Source organism: Hyaena hyaena, unplaced genomic scaffold (assembly GCF_003009895.1).
Source record: "Hyaena hyaena isolate Hyena2069 unplaced genomic scaffold, ASM300989v1 scaffold_612, whole genome shotgun sequence".
NCBI classification, from domain to species: Eukaryota; Metazoa; Chordata; class Mammalia; order Carnivora; family Hyaenidae; genus Hyaena; species Hyaena hyaena.
This window is the reverse complement of record NW_024081246.1, coordinates 960,637-975,785: the sequence shown is the minus strand read 5'-3', so window position 1 is coordinate 975,785 and position 15,149 is coordinate 960,637. Positions and strand designations below refer to the sequence as shown.

Here is a 15,149-nt window from a genome sequence, read left to right as displayed (position 1 = left end):
AAGAGGGGAGGAGGGGGGAAGAGGGGAGGAGGGGGAGGGGAGGGACGGGAGGAGGGGGAGGGGAGGAGGGGAGGGGAGGACGGGAGGGAGGACGCACAAGGGGTGAAGGTGAGTCTGGCTGCGGGAACAGCATCTCCGGAGCCACAGCAAGCCGTGAGTCCTCGCCCGACCTTACTCACCTGACGTGCCGGCCTGTACGGTGGAACGCGTGCCACCTGGAAGGCACATCCATATCGCAATGCACCACCGGTTTGACCTGCAGAAGGAAAAGGCGGCCTCAGAACCCGCTCTAACGGACCCCCTCCTGTTAAACCCCAGCAGCCGGCCCCGCAGCGCCCCAGACAGGGGCAGGAGGGGCAGGAGGCCTCGCGAACAGAGCGCAGGGGAGGAGCCAGGAAGGGTCCCCGGAGGGCAGACTCCCCGCCGGGAGCTCACGGTCCAGGGGGAGCATCTGCAGGAGGTGAGCGCCCGCACCGTCAGGTGCTCCCCCTGCGGGTGCCCCCCCGGCACCGGGAGCCCCCCCGCACCGTCAGGTGCTCCCCCTGCGGCTGCCCCCCCGGCACCGGGAGCCCCCCCGCACCGTCAGGTGCTCCCCCTGCGGCTGCCCCCCCGGCACCGGGAGCGCCCGGCAGGGACGCACTGAGACCACCCTCCCTCACACTGCGTCCACCAGGAGACCTGACCTGGAGCCCCAGCCCCACCCCACGGGCCGCACCCACCGGCACCCGCACGCCTGGTGCTGCGGGCCCACCTCCCATCTCCGTGTGCCACCCCTTCTGACCAGGCCCGGTGTGCAGCTCACAGACGGGACCTGAGTCACTCGCTACCGGAAGTGTTCGCCGCGGTCTTGCGGCTCAGGCCCGACCAACGATCTCCCTTCATCCTGCGGGGGATGAGTGTCATCTCTGCCTGGACAGCGCGGTCCGCCTGGGCTCCCACTGCATAGTCAGACCCCGCCCCCGAGACACCAGCCCCGCCCACCCGTAGAGGCTCCGCCCCCGAGACACCAGCCCCGCCCACCTGTAGATGCTCCACCCCTGAGACACCAGCCCCCGGACACCTGTAGAGGCTCCGCCCCTGAGACACCAGTCCCTCCCCCGTAGAGGCTCCGCCCCCGAGACACCAGCCCCTCCCACCCGTAGAGGCCCCGCCCCCGAGACACCAGCCCCTCCCCCCCAATCTGTAGAGGCTCCTCCCCTGAGCTAGGCTCGTGTTCAGGGCTTGCTCAGACTCTCTTCGCACCTGCTCCTGCGGGGGGGAGGGGGGCACAGCGGCGGAGGGTGTCCACCCAGGGCCCCCAGCTGGGCCTCCCGGCCTGGCCTGCCTGCGTACCCGGTCCCCCTCCACCCTATGCCCCTGGCAGGGTGCCCAGCCCATTTACACACAGATCGCCCACCTGTAACGTTAGCGCAGCTCTACCGAATCACCCCGAAAAGTATCTATCAAGCTCTTCTGCCCGGAATAACGCCGACCCGCAAACTCTGGGCTCACCCTGGGCGTGAGAGTGAGCGGCACACACCCTTAATGCGGGTGCGAGCTTTGGGCATCTCATGGTCTCCCCAGCACTGTTTTTTAAAAGAGGAGACGGAAAATGTGCTTTTGGGGTCCTCTGAAGGAGGGAGGAGGAGGCGTCCCGGGGAGGGGGGGGCAGGTGAGAAGGCTCAGGAGCACTGAGCCTGAGCAGCCGTGGAGAGAGCCCCTCCGGCACCCTGCTGCGGACTCGAAACACCGTTAGACAGAAGGGACCACCGGCCGAGACGCACCCGGACAGCAGAGCGACCTGGACCGGCCAGGCGGACCTCCCAGCTCTCACCGCCCGCGACTTTGCAGGGACTATATCACCTCTGGGCTGCCATCTATTAACGTCTGCAGTGGGGACCATACACCTGGCGGGGTTTGTGGAAGGTAACACTTTATAAAAGGCACAATGCCATACGCCACACAGGGACAAATATTCAAGCCATCAACATGAGTCTCCAACACACACAGAGATGCAGAGACACAGAGAGACACAGAGACAGAGGCAGGGAGAGAATGGAGAGAGACAGAAGACACACCATTGGGCATCTCAGTCTCATTACAGCCCAAACAGAATCCCTGATTTTGCCCACAGCCACTGACTGTCCCCAGACTTCTCGGTCTCAGGAGACCCACGTGCTCAACCACAGAGTCTGGGAGACACCGCTGCTGTGTCTCCTCCCTTACACCCCACGTCTCTCAAGTCTGCCTCAAAACTGTTTCCCTGGATGCGTTCAGTCCCTGCTGCCCCTTCTGCTACCACACTGGCTCCGCAGCTCGCCCCCCACGGGCCTTTCCCCACATCTAGCAGCGGCCCTTGGACACACCCGTCACAATGGGCTACCCCCCGGCTTAGAGCCCCAGTGGAGGTAACCGCGGCCGCACACTAAAATCCCCGCTCCTCCCTTCCTCCCCTCCCCACGCCACAGCCCGTGTTTGCCTTCTTCCAAACATCAAGCTTGTTCCTGACCTGGAGCCTGGAATGTTCTCCCAGGTCTCAGCACAGCTTACCTTTTCTTGCATGAAGAAGTCAACTTAGAAGCAGTTCCTCAGAGCAACCATGCCCCCGACCAATCACGCCCTTGATTTATTTCCATCATAGCATGTAATACTGTCCAATATCTTTGTGTTTATTTATTCACTTATTACTGATTCCTCCTCGTAGAATGTAAGCCTCCTGAGAGCAGGGAACTTGATCGTCATGTTCAACCAAGGGTCCCCACTGCCTGAACAGTGAGTGGCCCACGGCAGGAGTTTGAGAAGTGTGCCGTGAAGATGAATGAATGATGGATGGATGAATAAATGACAAGTGCTTCAGTGACAAGGGACAAACAGCTCTGATACTTCAGGAAGAATCCCAGAAAAGAGCAAGGTCACTAAAGACTGTGGTAACGCACACATCCTTCCCTGTTACTCTGTTGTCATGTTATAAACAAAACTACATTTTATATCTAAAATTACACACACCTGCATACTGATAGCGAAAAATCAAAGCCATGAATATCAACAATACCATGAAGTTACTGACCTGGTTTGTAACAAAACAACAGAAATTATTCCCTGCAAAATTCTATTAAAGTACAACTACCCTAAGAAACAGCTTTCTGCCTGATGGCGTAAAATTATGGAAACAATGAGCTAATTGCTTTTTTATGTGTTAATGATTCATTAGCCCTGATATCACCTGCCTAATTAAATAACCCCAGCAATTAAATACATGATTCTGGACTTTGCTTTCCTGCACTCCACATCATCTCCTAAAAAAGCACATGTGGCTTTCTGTCACGGCCTGGTGGTGACGACAGTGTCACTCAGCTGCCAAGAGGCTGAAGGGCTCACTGGGCTCTCGGGCTCCGTAACCAACAGTCCGAAGTAATTAAACCAAATCCACATCAATGCCGGAAGACAGGCGAGGTAACCACAGGCGTTTGCCCCCAAGTGGCAGCCATGCTTTACTGAATGCCTATTCTGTGTCGGGTACCGCATTCCTGCCTAATCCTCAAAATAACCAGGCAAGATACCTACGTGGTGAACAATCAGAGCCGCTCTATAATCTTCACAAGAACACACTGTTATGAAGTGTCCCAGCCACGGGAGGCCATCAAAAAACACTTCATTGTGGATTGTAGCCTATTGGGAATTGGAATGTTACCAGTGTGGCACTTGGGAGCCTGTGTCTGAGTCATCCGCGATCCCACCTTCTCCTCGCTCAACCGGGAGCTGGTTGCTGCCCCCGGACCCTGGTGCGTGAATGCGGAGGAGAGTGGCCTGTCTCACAGCATCTGCTTCCAGGAGGGGCAGCGCTAGAGGAGCTGGCGCATTGACGCGTTGCGGGGCGCCAAGCAAACCGCCAGAAATCAGCTAAGAGCTTTCAGTGGTTGTCGGTGCTGTCAGCCTCGCAAGTCACTGCTGTCTGCACCTCCTGGAGCCTCTCCAACCACCCTCAGGGAACATCCTCACGGCCTTTTCCAGCAAAGACTTCAAACAGAAAAGACTCAAGGGAGTCCAGCACCAAGAAAAGACCTCCCCACGTAACCGCAAGGGGAGGGTCTCGTAATTAGCGAACGGTGCTCGTCAGGGTCTGGAACGTGCCCTGAACTAACTGAGATGCCCCTACACCCCTCAACAGCAGATGCTGAAGACACACACGGTCACAGACCACAGAAACCCGACGGAAGGTGCAGTGAGCTCTCCATGGCTCATTTAACTCATTAAGGAAAAGGTCGTCCTGGACCACCTCCAAAGTCACTTCATTTCTCATTCTGTGATCCTCTGAGTCAAAAAAAGAAAAAGAAAAGAAAAGAAAAAATCAGCTTCACTCTTTCCCCAAAACGGCCAACAATCTTCCTAAGTCAGCATTCGGGAGCGTGTGCAGGGCACGGGGGAGGCAGGCAGGTGGGAAGTCACCCTTCACACACTGGTACCATCACCAGTAGGAACGTGGCAAATCAACACCTTTGCAGCCCTCCCGCATTACGCTGCGCTGGAGACCCTTGAGGGGGACGTGGGGCAAGTCTGGCTAAAACATGGCTGGGGAAATGGGTTTTCAGCCTTCCTGGCCATGATGATGATGCATTTTTATTTCTCGTTTTTTGGAAAATGTTGAGATAGTTTTACATTTAAAGCAACCACAACAACAAAAGAACCATGACTAGGGTTTTGTAATTGACTTGGCTGATATCATGTATCCATAAAGTTCTATCAGGTTTCTAACTGTTGAGATGTTGCCCCCTCTGGGAAGTCGGGAAGGGCCTGCCCAGCCCTCACTGAGGGTTTCCTGACTGAGGCACCACTGTGGGCGGGGGGGTGGGAGACACCATCCATGAGATGGAGGGTGTCTCGTTTCCAGCACCGTCCATCACAGCAGCAGAACTCAGGCATGGGGAGCCATGAGTGGGAGCACTGAGGATCACACTGGCCGGCTTCCCAGGACTCCCGTGGGGCTTGGAGACCAGACACTTGCCTGAAGTCAACAAGATAGTGTCAGAGAAGAAGCCAAGAGCTCTTGACCTCTGACAGCTTGGGGACCTTGGAGCCTGACAATGACAGAAATCAGAGCAACTATGATTGACTGAGCTCTTAACTCATTTCTGGCACTTTGCTAAGCAGCAGGCCATGTGTACCTCATTTTGGATTACTCGTACCAAAAGCAGTGATATTTCCCACCTAATTACTCCTCCTGAATGCCATTCAAATTCTTTATATTTCAAATTCTATTGGATTAGTGATTTGTTTCTTTCTTTTGAAAGATGCTTTCAAATCATGGAAAGAGCCTAAATGTCCATCAACCGACGAATGGATCAAGAAGATGTGGTTTATCTATATAGTGGAATACTACGTGGCAATGAGAAAGAATGAAATCTGGCCATGTGTAGCAACGTGGATGGAAGTCGAGGGTGTTATGCTGAGTGAAGTAAGTCAGGCAGGAAAAGACAGATACTATATGTTTTCACTCATATGTGGAACAGGAGAAGCTTAACAGAAGACCGTGAGGGAGGGGAAGGGGGAAAGTAGTTGGGGAGAGGGAGGGAGGGAAACCATAAGAGACTATTAACAAACTGAGGGCTGATGGGGGTGGGGGGGGAGGGAAAGGGGGGTGATGGGCATGGGGGAGGGCACTTGTGGGGATGAGCACTGAGTGTTGTATGGAAACCAACTTGACAATAAACTATAAAAGAAAAAAAAAAGAGAAAGATGCTTTATCTTCTCCCAACTAGTTGGAATTACCAACAGCTTCCCGTACACCAGTATCTCGCTCTCGCTCGCCTGCTCACCCTCTCAGCAACTTCAGGCCATTTTCTCAAATGGAGGGGGACACAATATGCAAAGCAAGTAATCAACCAAGAGTGTCCTTGGAGTGAGCCTGACATTCAGAGGACATCCTTCAATTACTCCTTCTGTAAAAGCAAAATAGTAACAAATGAGACTAACTACCCCTGCTGACCCTGGTGTTGACCACCTACGTTACCTGCAAAGTCTCAAATGATGACGTATGAATAAAATAACTGAAAGGGAAGAAAGAAAGAAGAGTGAGACTATGAGGGTGCAGAATTAGGGAAAATACAAATAGAAGCAGAGAAAAGAAGAACGGAAGTAGGGATGCCTGGTTGGCTCAGTCAGTTGAGAGTCCCACTCTTGGCTTCAGCTCAGGTCATGATCTCACAGCTCGTGAGTTCAAGCCCCACATGGGCCTCAATCTGACAGTGCAGAGCCTGCTTGGGATCTCTCTCTCTCTCTCTCTCAATCCCTGCCTCTTTCTCTGCCCCTCCTCTGCTCACACTATCTCTGTCTCTCTCTCAAAATAAATAAATACACTTAAAAAAAGATTTTTTTAATAAAATAAATTTAAGGGACACCTGGGTGGTTCAGTCGGCTAAGCATCAGACTTCAGCTCAGGTCATGGTCTCACGGTTTGTGAGTTCAAGCCCCGTGTCAGGCTCTGAGCTGTCAGCACAGAGCCTGGAATGTACTTCGGATTCTGTGTCTCCCTCTTTCTCTGCCCTTCCCCCACTGATGCTCTGTTTCTCAAAAATAAACATTTAAAAAATTTCAAAATGAATAAATAAAATAAAATAAAATTTAAAAAAGACGGAAGTAGGGTGAGGGTGAGCGCCGGCAAGCACACACACTTTGTCAGTGGTCAGAAGTGACCAATTCTGCACATATGTTTAAATGTGCGTTAAAAGAAATAGTGACACTGCTGATAAACGCCATCGGAGGGAAGGGGAAGTTATCCCATCAGCTTCCATGAGGAGCCCGGGAAAGCAGGTCCACCTGGCAAAGTGGGCAGAGCGGGGGGGGGGGGGGGGGGGGGAAGGAAGCAGGCACACCGGCACGGCAGGAGGGCTGCAGCGTGCACCCAAGCTGCCGGCCCCCATCCGCCTGCCGCCAGGGCCGGAGTCTCCATTGTTGGGCCAAGATGTTGTCCCCCAGTGTCTCTGACAAAAATGCAAATGTGTCACATGGCAGAGAAAGGAAATTAGCTCCCTCCTGCTACAACACACCGGAAACCGCCCTTGAAACCTTGTGCGCCAGAAAGGCACTCGGGGAGCGTGCAGAGAAAGATGCCCCAGAAAGAAAGGGAAGAAGGCGAGGGTGCAGAGAAGAGTCACCCCTCATAGCAGCATGTCTCCCTACACAGCAGAAGACGATAAAGTTCAAAGCAGAATCAAGGAGGGGCGCCTGGGGGCTCAGTTGGCTAAGCATCCAACTCTTGATTTTGGGTCAGGTCATGATCTCACTGGCTCAAGAGATCGAGTTCTGAGTCAGGTTCTATGCTGATGGCACGGAGCCTGCTTAGGATTCTCTCTCTGGCACTCTCTCTCTCTCTCTTTTACTCTCTCTCTCAAAATAAATAAATAAACTTTTTTAAAAAAGCAAAATCAGTGAAATAGAAAACAGAACAAGGAAATTGAGAAAAACAATAAAACCAAAAGGCAGGAAAATAGAGAGGAGACACAAATGACCAGGAGTGTCAGGAATGAGGGAGGTCACATCACCAGATGCCACAGATATTAATGGGATAAGAGAACAACTTCATGCCAATAAATTCAACAACCGACACAAAATGGACAAATTAAAAGACACAGGCTAGCCAAGTTTACGCAGGAAATAGACAATCGGAGGAGCCCTTTATCTATGCAGGCAGTTGGGTGTGTAGCTAAAAGCCTTCCCGCAAAGACAACTCCTGGCCCAGTTGGCTCCACTGGTAAATTCTACCAAACATTTAAGGAAGAAATGACACCAAAACCAGAGAAAAACATTATAAGAATTTTAAAAACTACAGACCAACGTCCCTCCATGAACACAGTTGCAGAAATTCCAAACAAAATTTTAGCAAATGAAATCCAACAATACAGAAAAAGGACAAAATTTCATGAGTGGGGTTTGTCCCAGGAATGCAAGTTTGGGCTCATATTTGAAAATCTATCAGGGCACCCGGGCGGTTCAATCAGTTAAGTGTCTGACTTTGGCTCTCAAGCCTCACGTTGGGTTTTGTGCTGACAGCTCAGAGCCTGGCGCCTGCTTGGGATTCTGTATCTCCCTCTCTCAGCCCCTCCCATGCTCATTCTCTCACTCTCTCTCTCTCAAAAATAAACAAATTTTTTTTTTAAAAAAAGAATACCAAGATCACCGCTTAGAGAAGTAAATAATCTCAAAAATCTCCCTTTTGAAATACCCAATAAAGTGACAAGTCTATTTTTTAAAAATAGTTTACGTATTATATTACTAAATATATGATTCATATTTATACTATATATAATATATAGTACATATAATGTGGATAATATATAGTAATATATAGTAAATATATTATTATATTTACATATTATACAACATTCTAAATCATATTCTATTCTAAATATGGACAGGACATCTTGCTTAAAACTTAGCAATTTTTGTTGCTTATTTTACAAGGTGGATCTCTTTTTTTTATTTTTTTAACATTTGTTCATTTCTGAGAGATGAGAGAGACAGAGCGTGAGCGGGAGGGGGGGCGCAGAGAGAGAGAGGGAGACACAGAATGGGAAGCAGGCTCCAGGCTCTGAGCTGTCAGCACAGAGCCCGACGCAGGGCTTGAACCCATGAACCATGAGATCATGATTTGAGCTCAAGTCCGATACTTAGACTGAGCCCCCAGGCGCCCCAAAAGCTGGATCTCTTTTATACATATTAAATAGGTTTGTTTGTTTGTTTGTTTGCTAAGAACCAGGTGATGTGAGCAGAGTGAGAGAAGGTTCCACGCTTAGACCTTTCAAACGTCTATCAAGCACAAAAATGTTGAGAACTTGGGGCAAATCTTTAAATTGAGCATTATAATTAGCTTCAACAGTATATGACTTAAAATAGCTTTTTCCTGACACCCGTCTTTCCAAATCCCCAAGAACAAAAGAAAAGTGAAAGCTTTCTATAAATACTTGACAGTGTGTCGCAGAGATGACTGTCTGTCTAACCATGGTTTCAGGACACTTTTACTGGCTTCCGTCTCGTTAGGTACTCAGTGCTTGGACAGGTATGACAAGCTCGCACCGCAGAATCAGGCTCCCAGAGCAACATGCAATCACAAGCTCTTCCTACAAAATGCCAGTCTCGTAAAAGTGACGCTATTCCACAGACATTTGGAGTTTTCCCAGATCACCCAATTTACCCCATCGTTAGTCAGGAGCAGCGAACACTTACTTCCTTCAACTTCCTCATCTTCGCAGGTTTTCTGGAAACTATATGAATATAACTGCAAAAGAAGAAAGAAACACCTAATTAGAAAGTAAACATTGAGGTGGAAAATCTGAGCCTCTTCAGAGAGGACTCCTTTTCAGCATGCGGACCTGCAAATCCACAGCAACTTAAAATGCAAGTCAAGAGTGCACAGTGTTCCATTGATGTAGAGCAGCAATGTCATGGGGGAACGTTATGGACAACGTCCCACTGGCTGCCGTCGGCATGGCCCGTGGGAAACTGTCACCTAATGACACTCTTTCTCCTATGACATTATTGGTCACAAAGGGAACTTGGCAATCATGTATTCAACTTCCTTTTCTTTTTTTAAATTTTTTTAATGTTTTATTTATTTCTGGAAGAGAGAGAGAGAGAGGGACAGCTTGAGCAGGGGAGGGTCAGAGAGAGAAGGAAACACAGAATCTGAAACAAGCTCCAGGCTCTGACTACTTGTCAGCACAGAGCCCGACACGGGGCTTGAACCCACAAACCATGAGATCATGACCTGAGCCGAAGTCGGACACTTAACTGACTGAGCCACCCAGGCGCCCCTCAATTTCCTTTTCTACCAGGTCACCGAAGGTCCCAGAAATGAGCTCATCCAGAGTCCCACAGATTGGCCAGAGTCAGAGCACAGTGCCTCCCCATGCAGCTCATCACCACCTGCACCGTCTCCTCCTGTCACACAGAATTACATCACTGTCCCCATCTGCCCAACACTGAACACCAGGAAAAGCCACGAGAAAAGCACACGTAGGAGTCCTGCTAATACAGCTTTTGACACTTGGGGACTTTTGGAGGGCTCTTCATATGCCACAAAAATAGAACAGATATTTTTTCATGATAATAAATACCTTAATTTTTTATCTTTCAAGATTTCTTCCTGATTAAAAAAATTACGTATTTGATTAGAAAAAGCACAAGTGCAAAATCTAACAGCTCACCTAAAGGAACGAGAGGGAGAGCAGCAAGAGCACCCCAAACCCAGGAGAAGAGAAATAATAAAAATCAGGGCAGAAATAAATAGAGAAACCAAAGAAACAGTTGAACAGATCAATGAAACCAAGAGTTGGTTTTTTGAAAAAAATAAACAAAATTGACAAACCTCTAGCCAGGCTTCTCAAAAAGAAAAGAGAGGGCACCCAAATAGACAAAATCATGAATGAAAATGGACTTATTACAACCAACACCTCAGAAATACAAGCAATTATTAGGGAATACTATGAATAATTATATGCCAACAAATTGGACAACTTAGAAGAAAAGGACAAATTCCTAAACACACACTCACTACCAAAATTCACACAGGAAGAGATAGAAAACCTGAACAGACCCATAACTAGTGAATAAATTGAATCAGTTATCAAAAATCTCCCAACAAATAAGAGCCCTGGGCCAGATGGCTTCCCTGGGGAATTCTACCAGACATTTAAAACAGAATTAATACTCATTCTTCTCAAGCTATTCCAAAAAAATAGAAATCGAAGGAAAACTTCCAGACTCATTTTACGAAGCCAGCATTACTTTGATTCCCAAGCCAGACAGAGACCCAGCAATAAAAGAGAACTACAGGCCAATATCCTTGATGAATACGGATGCAAAAATCCTCAACAAGATTGCTGCTGTTTCTGAGGGTTTTAGCAATATCCAGAGAAGTACTGGCTACATTGGCAGCTGGAAGGAAAAAGGAATTACAAAGTACTCGATAGAGTCCAGGGTCACAAGCCAGGCACCCGCAGAGGCCAGGCCAGTAGTGTCAACGCTCCCCCCAGGGCAGCATTCCGGAAGGGGAGGAGCGGAGCGGGGAGTGCAAGGGCACCTCCCTCTCTCTTCCAGGGTGAGCCCCGCCCACAGCCCCAGGGCAGTTTCCATCTGAGAATTGGGGCAACTAAACAGTCCTTCTGAACAATCAAATCCTCCATTTATTTTTCAATTAAACTAAAATTCTATACTGTTCCATGAACTTCCTCATTACAAAATGTCCAACCAATTCACATCTTAGAAAACTATGATCCAAACTAAATATGGCAGCACTTAACCCCACCACCACCACCACCACCTCCGCTGGCCAGCCCTTGGGTGAGCTCTTCCCATTTTAAACCCCCATATTCCGTGTTTGATTGTGACCATTAATCCCCACATGAGACAACTTGTTACATCAGTAAATGGAAACAAAAAGTAAAAATAAGGGCAGAAACACTAAGGCATAAAAACCTCCTGCAAAAAAAAAGAAAGAAAGAAAGAAAAAGAAAGAAACATAAAACACCGTTTGTTTCAATGCTGCATCCCAAAGGACGCGTAAATAGAACCGAAAGAGGGGACAAGTGCTTGCTCAGAGATCCGGTGAACTGGGGTCTCCAAGCCGGGTGCTTGGGGATGGGATCGCGGGGGCGTGGGTTTCCCTGGGGTGGCGGCAGGGGGACAGGCAGCTGGAGCCGATACTGGCCGTTCACATGCAGCGCCCCTCCTTGCTGCTTCCAGAGAATCAAGGAAAGGAAGGAGCCAGCCATGAGAATCAAGCCAGCACCTGCAAGTGCTGCGTCCATCGCGTTGTCACAGTGCCACTCTGGATGGGAACCAAGCCCACTGCAGTGGTGAGGACCCGGGTCCCCAGCAAGGGCACTCAGTGTGCTCACTGCTACTGAGATAAGGAAAAGCCAGGACGCAGTTCAACCTAATTCATCCCCTTCTGCCCCTGAGACCACGTCCCTGCCTCTGGCCCAGCTGCTCTCTGTCCCTGCCCCCGCTATCCTCAGCATACAAGTGGGTGGCAAGGAGACAGAGTAAAGTTGGGGTGCAGGCCAACTATGATAGTGTTATCGAAAGGTCCTTCACCTCGTACCTCGACAACAAACTCATAAGGCAAAGAGGAAAAGTTCCTGGGGCAATCCAAATTCTTTGGGGTCTCCCCCAAACTTGTGCACACACGCAGGTGCACATGCAGTGCCCTGATTTACACTTTTTGTGTGTGTGAATATGGCTTTCTCCACGAAATAATCATGAATTCTAAGCTTTACAGGATATTTTTTAAAGTAATTATTAGCCTATGGGGCGCCTGGGTGGCTTAGTCGGTTAAGCGTCCGACTTTCGCTTAGGTCGTGGTCTCGCGGTTTGTGGGTTCAAGCCCCACGTCGGGCTCTGTGCTGACTGCCAGCTCAGAGCCTGGAGCCTGTTTCAGTCTGTGACTCCCTCTCTCTCTGACCCTCCCCTGCTCACGCTCTCTCTCTCTCTAGAAATAAATTAAAAAAAACCTTAAAAAATTTTTTTTAAAAATAAATAAATAAATAAATAAAAAGTAATTATTAGCCTATAATATTTTGTTCTATAGTAGAACAAACCATGTTCTTCATCTCAAATTCATTCTTTCTAGAAAATGCGGGAGATGTTTGAGTAATGATCGGATTTTATGTAGATATGATGGGGTTTGGTCTCTTCGGTGTAGTGTTCTGCAGCCCTTGTTTCTAGAAGAGTCCAGGATGGCTGATACATTGTCAGGTCTCACAGCAAAGCTCACTTGCTGGTGGCGCAGTGAGGAGGTTATTTGCTGGAGAAAATTTTAATTGCTCACTGGCTCGGTGACTACAGAATATATGTTCTGACAAGCGCTAGCCTACCAATACCAGCAGAAATCAAGCCAAAATATTTCCCAGAGCTGTATTCCCCCACATCTGGATGCTGATTTCATGCTTCCTTGATCTAAACAGCGGTGAAGACAGGGAAGCCTAAACGACTCTCCCTGATGAGTGTCACACACAAATAGCAGCCATCCTCCCGCAGCACCGAGGCCACACGGATGATGCCGAGAACCGAGTCTTCGGCCACGTGACAGCCCCGTCCGGCCTCTGCTCTCCCATCCGTGGACCGGACCACGCTGTCTCCCTCTCGGAAAACAATAACAAACACTAAGAGATCTGGGGAGAGAAACTCCTCAAAGTCTCAGTATTTCAGCCACGTGTCCCAAGTATTTCACATAAACTACACAAGTTTCCCTACCAAAGCAGGGGTCTAATAGGGTGTCTTAGAAAATGCCTCGACCCACAGGACAGAAGAGAAGCATGTGCTGAACATGTTACGGGCACGTTCGCCCGTGTTTCCCGAGCTTCCTTCCTCATCAGCTTCCAGGTAAAACACATGTGATCTTTACAAGGAAATGTTTTGGGCAGGAAAGTTAAATACTCTTCATTACACATGCATGGAAAAGGATTTTAAAGTCCATTTTAGTATGAATATATTCTTCTGTTTTGTAAAGCAACACTGGATACTGGATGCTGGTGGGAAATCGGAATTCAGCACATGCAGTGTCTAAGCCTGTTTGGGCTGTGGCAGCAGAGATACCCCAGACCGCGTGGCTTCAACAACAAATATTTATTCCTCACAGTTCCAGAGGCCGGGAGTCTGAGGTCCAGTGCCGGCATGATGGGGTTCTGGGAGGGACACTATTCCTAATGCATTCATGGCTGCCTTCTTGCTGGGTCCTCACTTGAAGGAAAAGGTAGGGAGCTCTCTGGGGTCCCTGTCATAAGGACCCAATCCTTATGGGTCATGAATCCCATTCATGACCATTTCGCTGTCATGACGTAATCACCTCCCAAAGGCCCTACCTCCGAATAACCACAGAGGGGATTAGGCTTCAACATATAAATTTCTACAAGACGCAATAATTCCATTTACAGCATAGTTATAGTTGTATATAACCTAGCATGCAACTAACCCTGAAAAAAATCATCACAAAGTCAAACATCTACAAAGGGCTATCTATATTCTTGTCAGTGAGTTCTCACACACAACAGGATTGTCATTGTAATAAATTTGAATCTAAAATGTCATGGCATTAATCCAATACCTCTTGGCAATTCAAATGTCTGTGGACTGAGATTTTCCTTCAAAAACAAGAGGATGTTAAATCTGCATCTTTGTGATGCCATTAAGAATTCGGATCACGGGGCGCCTGGGTGGCTTAGTCGGTTAAGCGTCCGACTTTCGCTTAGGTCATGACCTCGCGGTTTGTGGGTTCGAGCCCCGCATCAGGCTCTGTGCTGACTGCCAGCTCAGAGCCTGGAGCCTGTTTCAGATTCTGTGTCTCCCTCTCTCTCTGACTCTCCCCTGCTCACGCTGTCTCTCTCTCCTAGAAATAAATAAAACACTGAAAAAAAATATTAAAAAAAAAAGAATTCGGATCACAAGCCAACTTCCTCATAAAATTACACTATCTGGGCGGTCCCACAAAACTCACGTTACTGGCTGAATTCGGAGTGTCTCTGGGCAGATAGCACTGTCAGCACGCAGAAGAGGAACCAGACATCTAACAAGATACTGAGGAATTACCAGGCCAATATCCAGGAAATAAAGGAAATCCTAAGACATGAGCCCAATTCCTGGGGCCACTTTCGCCCAGGGGTAACTGTCCACAACGGACAGATGGCAGAGAGGTTGAGTCATAGACAGGCTCTGGGGCCAACAGGCAGAAGTACGTGCTCAGGGCGCAGCAGCAGCCGTGGCTGTTTCCGAACGACCCCTCTTTGTCAGCTGGGGCCCCAGTGGGGTCCATCCTGTCTTCAGGCCGTCTGGGTGGCACCAACCATCTCACCTTCTGAAGCTGCACGAAGGTGCTCGTGAGCCGTTGATGACAGGCATCTGTCCACAGCATACAACAGGCAACTTTGGCGAAAGACAGAATCACCCTGGACTTCAAATTATTTCTCCAAATGAGTTTGAAAGTCATGTCCAGCACAGGAAGATAAATAGGCAGAGAGAGAGGAGACAGCATAACAGAACCAGCAGTAAGGACGTCCACCGCAGCTTCAGCCTGCCTCCCTCCCGGATCACTGCTGCTGGGAGAGCCGGCTGCTAAGTCACCTACGGAGAGGCTCCACAGCAAGGACGAAGCTTCCTGGCTCGGCGCCGGGAAGCACCCT

At 49.2% G+C, this 15,149-nt stretch overlaps 1 protein-coding gene across 5 annotated transcripts in view; it reads right to left on the bottom strand.

Moving 5' to 3' along the window:
- DCDC2C (doublecortin domain containing 2C) overlaps nt 1-15,149 on the bottom strand; it is a 79,889-nt gene that overhangs the window by 62,336 nt on the left and 2,404 nt on the right. For all 5 annotated transcript variants that reach the window (XM_039257367.1, XM_039257368.1, XM_039257370.1 and 2 more), the window contains exons 2-3: nt 9,199-9,250; nt 180-256 (exon numbers count right to left, since the gene is read on the bottom strand). In XM_039257367.1, the coding sequence (XP_039113298.1) occupies nt 180-256; nt 9,199-9,250 (129 nt within the window). The remainder of the gene's footprint in view (nt 1-179; nt 257-9,198; nt 9,251-15,149) is intronic.